The sequence below is a fragment of the Lactuca saligna genome, chromosome 7, assembly GCF_052625555.1.
Source record: "Lactuca saligna cultivar CGN05327 chromosome 7, ASM5262555v1, whole genome shotgun sequence".
NCBI lineage: Eukaryota > Viridiplantae > Streptophyta > Magnoliopsida > Asterales > Asteraceae > Lactuca > Lactuca saligna.
Window position 1 is genome coordinate 111,840,926 of NC_136423.1, and position 7,325 is coordinate 111,848,250.

The following is a 7,325-nucleotide window of genomic DNA, read 5'->3' on the forward strand; positions in this document are numbered from 1 at the left end:
ATGAAAATGATGTAAGAGGAAGATAAATGTGTAATTTATAAAAATCTTGGAAGTAAATCAAGTTAGAAGTTAAATTATAAAAACATTTGACAATTAGAATGTATTATATGATATAACATGACGTAGTATTGTGAGTTTGGGTATATAAACTTATATACCCTTAAGGGTATATTCACTTTTCCCATATATATATATATATATATATATATATATATATATATATATATATATATATATATATATATATGTTTTGGAGTACACATTTTTACGATTTATGGATGATTTGGTTTATTGAATTCTATTGGAATGTGAAAATGGATATTACAATTTCGATGGTAAATTTGAAAATATTTAATCGGATAAAACTAAATGTTTGACAGATAATGATAGATGTTATGTCTTATTTGTTGTGTACCAATCTAATCCGTAAATGATCAATTAATAGGAACATAAATTTCTGTCTAAAAAATGTCAAATGATAATTACAGGAAAATAACTTTTTGTCTGAAAAGTGTCACTAACTACCTTAAAATCGGGTCTAGAATTAGGATCATAAAATCGGGTCTATTTTCTTAAATTCGGATCGAACTAGAGGCTCTGCTCCTTAGACCCCACCAAAGGTTGCCACCCCTTGGACTCCGCTTCTAGGAGTGCTGTCCCTAGACCCTTATTATTGGTTCAGAGACTTCACCCATAAATAGTTGTGTACTTTTAACCAAAACAAACTAAAACAAATATGCATTCCGTACCACTTTAACTTGTTTAATATTTATCCATTGATTAATAAGTTAACCCTATTACAATTAACTAATATTAGTTCACCAAACCTCCAAAGAAAATGCCCATAAGCTACATAATCATAAAGAAAATAGCTAAAAGACCTATGATGGTCAGAATCTATATAATCCCAAAGCATCATGAAGTAGATGACTTTTGCAGCAAGTGGGAAACTGATCTTTTGAGTAGAACATCATGTTATCCCTATGAGCGTGAGCAAAGGTTGCCAATGAATCTGCTACTTTGTTCTCTTCTCGAAAGATGAGGGAAAGATTGCATGAATGAGATAATAGAGACTTGAATGATCGCATCCAAGATACCCCAAGTTCCAACGGGAGCTCCCTGTATGAATGAAATACAACAAGACTTGAGCGTCAAGTTCCATACATGAGAGGGGTATGCCTAATTAGGAGGCAAGATCCAAGCCAATGACTAACACTCTTCTACTTTCATGTTCTTACCCGAAAAAAATTGAGGGCATATTATTTGTGTCATTGACATGTGTATTATCTAAAATATGGAAAAGATGTATGTAGATGTCGATTGAACTCAATGGATGGATGGATGGATCGAATTGAGTTCGTAAGGGTAGGTGTTTAAAAAAATGCGAATTCAAAAGAGAGAGGGCAGAGTTGTTTTAGATGAAACTTGAAGGATGTAAACTTGATATTAACCTTTTCCTTTTCACCCTCCCGACGATAAGATGTTTCGACGGGTCTCCGTTAAATTACAGATAACTGGTATATCGTCGTGGACAGGACCCAAGCCAATAGCAATCTTCTTCTAGTTCTTCAGAACCTAACAACGATACTCGATGCATCTCATATGTTCTGCCTTCCCTCATTCTTCTACGTAGAATCATACCAAATTGTCCATTCATAGTTCACAGAAACCAGTTTTCCATTTGAATTCCGGTTTAGAAATGGCTGTTCTGCTAAATTCGGTGCCTCCGATGACAAGTCTATCCACAGACCACGCCAGAAAACCTCAGACTCCTCAATTTCATTCGTTTTCCCCCAAAAGTAGATTTTCTAGGGTGTTAGCATCTAGTCAGGTAGCATTAGCTTCAAAAGACGCTGTTTTCACACTTCCCAATTGGAGATCAGGTAGGACCGATCCGAAAAACAAAGACTACAGGCTTAACGATGCGTTCTTATATTTGGAATACATGGTTGGAAAAGGTCACAAACCTGATGTTTACCATGCCACTCAACTGGTGTATGATCTCTGTAAATCCAAAAAACTCAGGAAAGCCACTAGGGTTATGGAGATGATAGTTGATTCCGGTGGCGTCCCTGATGTAGCCTCGTATAATTTCTTGGTGAGCCAGTTGTGTAAAAGAGGGAACGTTGGTCATGCAATGCAGTTAGTGGAGAAGATGGAGGATCATGGATACCCAACACATACTGTTACTTATAACTCTCTGGTTAGAGGGCTTTGTATGCTTGGGAACTTGAATCAAACCTTGCTGTTCATAGATAAACTGATACAAAAAGGATTGGTTCCTAATGCTTTCACTTATTCAATCTTGCTAGAAGCTGCTTATAAAGAAAGAGGGGCACATGAGGCGATGGAGCTGCTAAATGATATCATTTCTAAAGGAGGCGAACCTAATCTTGTAAGCTATAATGTCCTGCTAACCGGATTGTGCAAGGAAAACAGAACCAACGAAGCGCTTTCTTTCTTTAGGGAATTACCTTCAAAAGGGTTTTCTCCAAATGTCGTGACATATAACATTCTCTTGAGAAGTTTGTGTCGTGAAGGCAGATGGGATGAAGCAAACGGGCTCTTGGCTGAGTTGGTGGAAGCAGGGTTGTCACCATCTTTAGTTACCTACAACATCTTAATCAGTTCTCTTGCTTTTCATGGTAGAACTGATAATGCACTCAAGGTGCTCAATGAAATGTCAAAGGGAGAGTTCAAGCCAATTGCTGCCACCTACAATCCAATCATTGCACGCCTTTGTGAAGAAAAGAAAGTAGAAGAAGTAATGAAGTGTCTGGACTTAATGACATACAGGGATTGCAATCCAAATGAAGGAACCTACAACGCCATAGCTGGCCTCTGCAAACAAGGTATGGTGCAAGAAGCTTTCTCCATCATCAACAGCTTGAGCAGTAAACAGAACTCCTCAAATCACGAATTCTACAAGAACGTGATATCTGGATTGTGTAGAAAGGGGAACACTTTTCCTGCATTTCAGCTTCTTTATGAAATGACAAGGTATGGATTCACTCCAGATTCTTATACTTATTCGTCTTTGATTAGAGGTTTGTGCATGGAGGGAATGTTGGATGAAGCTATGGAGGTATTTGGGATCATAGAAGAGAGTAGTTACAGGGCTGATATCGACAATTTCAATGCACTTATACTTGGACTTTGCAAATCTCAGAGAACAGATTTGGCTTTACAGATTTTTGAGATGATGATACAGAAAGGGTATATGCCAAATGAGACAACTTATACCATTATTGTAGAAGGCATTGCTCATCAAGATGAGAAAGAGTTGGCAGCTTTGGTTTTGAGAGAGCTACATTTGAAACAAGTCATTGGTCGAAATACAGTAGACAGGCTTCTGATGCAATATGATTTTGAGGATTTCAATGGATAAATACTTGCAACTTGCAATCATAATGCACTTTTGAGGAATAATATTTTGTTCTTGAGAAGTGAGCTTATTATCAATATATATATAATTTGAGGTATGCTAATTAATGTTGTTTTAGGTTTAACTATCTCTGTTGTATATCTTTCTCTAATATGCTGAAGTCATATTTCTTAAATGCAAGTTCATATGTTCAATTGTTTGTTGGAGATCCAACCAGTTTTGACAACTCATAAAGAGATTTTTGTAATTAATTTAAGTTAAATTTTGATTACATCAGTAATCATTTTGTATTTTAGAAAACTTCATGTATCATATTAATGAAAACTAATAAATAAGAGTTGATTTTGCCTAGGATTTTAGAAGGCTATGAGTTGGGACAATCTAATCCAGGTAAGATTAATGTTTTGGATGCTATCAACATTGTAGTCTCGGATTGGACAATTAATGTTGAACAAGAGACAATGGCAAACAATTAATGTTGAACAAGAGACAATGGCAAATTGTTTTGGACACTGCAAAATTCGGTGGACACACTTGTGAAAAACAACATTTGTGATCTTGATTTCTCATGATTAATGATCTCAACTATCACAATAAAATGGATGCATATAGGTCCAGATCTTTGTCTTGAACTCTTACAAGAAAATACCCGGGTGAAAATGATACATGTTTATAGGTCCAGATCTTAGAAGAAATTATGGCTACTATAATTCAAAATAATGTTGATGATGATGTAGTAACTTTGGAACCAACAACTCTTGCAATTTTTGCTGCGTTTAGAGAACACAACGCCATAAATCTCATTGAAATTTGATAAATTTTTAATTAACAGTTTGGACCAAAGAAAAATATTATGTTGGAGATTTTATTAATTTATTGAGTATCAATTTAAAGAGTTTCTATTATACTTCAAGGAGGAAACCATGAAGGCAAAATAAACTAAATGTGTTACAAGAAGCAGCACTTAATGCCACAAACTATTGATGCGTACTAAATGATTGAGTTAGGAGTTCTTGGACAGCCATTACAGCTCTATGCTTTTGTGAGAGGGAGGGGGGGCGCTTTGGGCAATATGCTAAGACACCGAAGTACGTCGCATACTCTCTCATGAGTTGTTCCTAATTGAAACCCCAAGACTCGAACATTAAACCTCCCTTATGCAGATGCTAGTGACCTATTCTTACTCAGTAGGTCACCAGATAGTTGGTTGTGCGAATTGTAGACATTAGTACTAACAGATTCGATACAAATGCGATGATTATTACTACTACAACATATTCATAACTAAATGACGATTAGGAGTTTATTTTCTTTAACTAAACGTCAACACAAAAAAATTATATCTTTCATTTGTGACTTGTAGACAAGCATTTACTCTACTGTTGTTTTGGTGGCTTTATAATCACCGGAGGATTTGTGTCAATCCACTCAATAAAATACAATTTGGTCTAGAAGATAGAGCATATAAAAAAACCTTCTTTAAGGGTTGTCATGGGGTGCAAGATGATAAAGATTTTAACCTATTATTGCCTTTTCTTAAACTGAATTTGGATAACCCCACTGAGCTCATGTCTTGGATCGTCTATCAGAGAGAGAGAGAGAGAGAGAGAGAGAGAGAGAGAGAGAGAGAGAGAGAGAGAGAGAGAGAGAGAGAGAGAGAGAGAGAGAGAGAGAGAGAGAGAGAGAGAGAGAGAGAGAGAGAGAGAGAGAGAGAGAGAGAGAGAGAGAGAGAGAGAGAGAGAGAGAGAGAGAGAGAGAGAGAGAGAGAGAGAGAGAGAGAGGATTTAGGCATGATATCACATGTCTAGAATTTTCTTTTTAATCATTGTTCTTCGGAATTTAAGCTTGAGCAAAATCATAGTTTGAAATTTTGATTGTTTTGTATCATTTTTCTTCATTTGCCTTCAATTGATACATAAATCTTGTTTCTTTCATTTTACTGGTCCATTTTTTAACTAGAATTTTGGATTGTCCGTTTCTATCAATTTGTTCCATTGTTGGATTACCATCGGCCATCATGTTCTCCATTGTTCAACCGATTTAACCCTAAGTCAACACTACCCTTCAATATTGCATCGATTCCTAGGTAAGCAAATCAAACATCTCTCCATACAACTCTAGGATATGTCCTCCATAGTTTCTTTCATGAAAGACCTCCTTCAGAGCTCCCTAAATCTATAGAGAAGATGATTTAAGGCCATCCCAAACCTCCAGGAAAAATCCCCATGACCGACCTTAATGATGAACAATAAGAACTCATGAGCTCCCACTAAATCGTACCTTCGCGGTTCCACCAACTGCCAACCTCCCCGTATCGTCTCTCTCGTCTATTTCTAATGAACTGGCACTTATATCGTCTCCCTCTTAAAAAATAATCTGATGATTTTTGATAGGAATGGATCCAAAGGTTGGTCGAGAAAATCCGAGCACTACTTCCCGGTTCACCAAACTTCTCCGCTACAAAATCTCTATCTCTTTCAAATATGTATAAATGTGCTGCCTTGGTGCACTAACTTACTGGTCAAACATCCAACGACTACATGAGAACAATTTCAAACTAAGCTTCTTAATTGATTCAGTGGAACGAAAATTTTCATCGCGTATAAGGTTCTAGGCTCATTATCCAAGACGACGATGTAGAATATGTAACATCCCCAAAAAGGAGGTATAAGTTCTCAGACCTTAACCTTTTATATTTATGTCAAGATTGGTCCTTATGTTGAAAAAGGTTGTGTTTGAGTATGCGGGGCGTATGCATGTGTACGCGCAACGTACTCATACGCTTAGCTTGATCGTGGAGGCCACCTAGTACGTTGGGCGTACTAGCTCAGAATGAAACCCTAATACCTTCTTATGGCCTTATTTAAAGAACATGATTGCCTCATTTCTAGCCACCATTATCAACCTCCAATCTCCTCCAAACCCTAATCTCGTTCCTCTAGCTTGTATGAGTGTTTGTGACCCTTTTGAGTGTTCTTGTGAAGCTTTTGGTGGAGAAGGAACCTTGAGGGAAGGATAGCTTGTACTTCTAGCTCTTGGATCTGAGTTCTACTTCAGTTGGTGCATCTTCCACAGGTTTCAAGCTCAAAACTTGTTCATTAATTGTTCTAGTTCTTGTTTTGGGTCCTTTTTAGGGTTTTATGTCCCAAGTATGGAACTTTGGGAGTTTGGTGAACTCCAGAGCTATCATTCCGTCCTTGTGACAACCCGAAATCTATTCCGTCAGTTTTAACCTTTTTCCATTAAAAGCTTTGTTTTATTTAACTGTCCGTTAACCTTTTGGAAGAGGTTAATTATATGGGGACTTTTATAATGACTTGGTAAGGGTTGAAACAAATTAGAAACACTCACAAAATGCCTTTAAAAATGTCTAGTTACAACCAAGTCAAAATTTGACCGTTTAATCGGGTGCGACCAAAAAGCCCCGTTTAACGGCAGTATCGGGTAGATTTCCACTGAGCCCCAACTCCAACCCCTATATAAGGGAGAGTAAACTTCATTTCACCCTTTTTCACTCTCTCTCTATACTCCCTCTCTACAACTTAGTTTCGACCCAAAAATCGTCCGTTTCGAGCCCCAAACGAGTAAGCCACCTATCCTAACTTGTTATATAGCTTATCTAGCCTACAAATCCGAGTTTAAAACATAAAATAGGGACAAAATTTATGTGTTTACAGCCCAAGAACACTCTTGGACCGTAAACACCATTTAATGGGGGGGGGGGGGGTTTAAGCCCCAAAACCCCTCCAAATTGCCCCTAAGGCTTAGATATGACTTTTTGGCTTACATATTCGGACTTAGAATACCTTGGATCGAGTTTTTGGAGAGTAAACTTGAGTTTACTGCCCAAGAACATGCTTGGGCCGTAAACTCCTCTTCATGGGGAGTAAACTCATATTTGTGTGTTAAAAATGCCCTTAAACACACCATTGGCCTTGGA

The 7,325-nt window shown here is 37.3% G+C and overlaps 1 protein-coding gene across 1 annotated transcript; it reads left to right on the forward strand.

The window, feature by feature from the left end:
- The first annotated feature begins 955 nt into the window (after positions 1-955).
- On the forward strand, positions 956-3,584 carry LOC145004954 (Pentatricopeptide repeat (PPR) superfamily protein). The gene has a single exon (XM_078963987.1). The coding sequence runs from the start codon at positions 1,700-1,702 to the stop codon at positions 3,386-3,388; it is 1,689 nt and encodes a 562-aa protein (XP_078820113.1). The 5' UTR covers positions 956-1,699; the 3' UTR covers positions 3,389-3,584.
- The last annotated feature ends 3,741 nt before the right edge of the window (positions 3,585-7,325 follow it).

What these genes read in the sequence shown, in the direction of transcription:
- LOC145004954 (XM_078963987.1), top strand. Translation starts at nt 1,700, where the DNA reads ATGGCTGTTCTGCTAAATTCGGTGCCTCCGATGACAAGTCTATCCACA.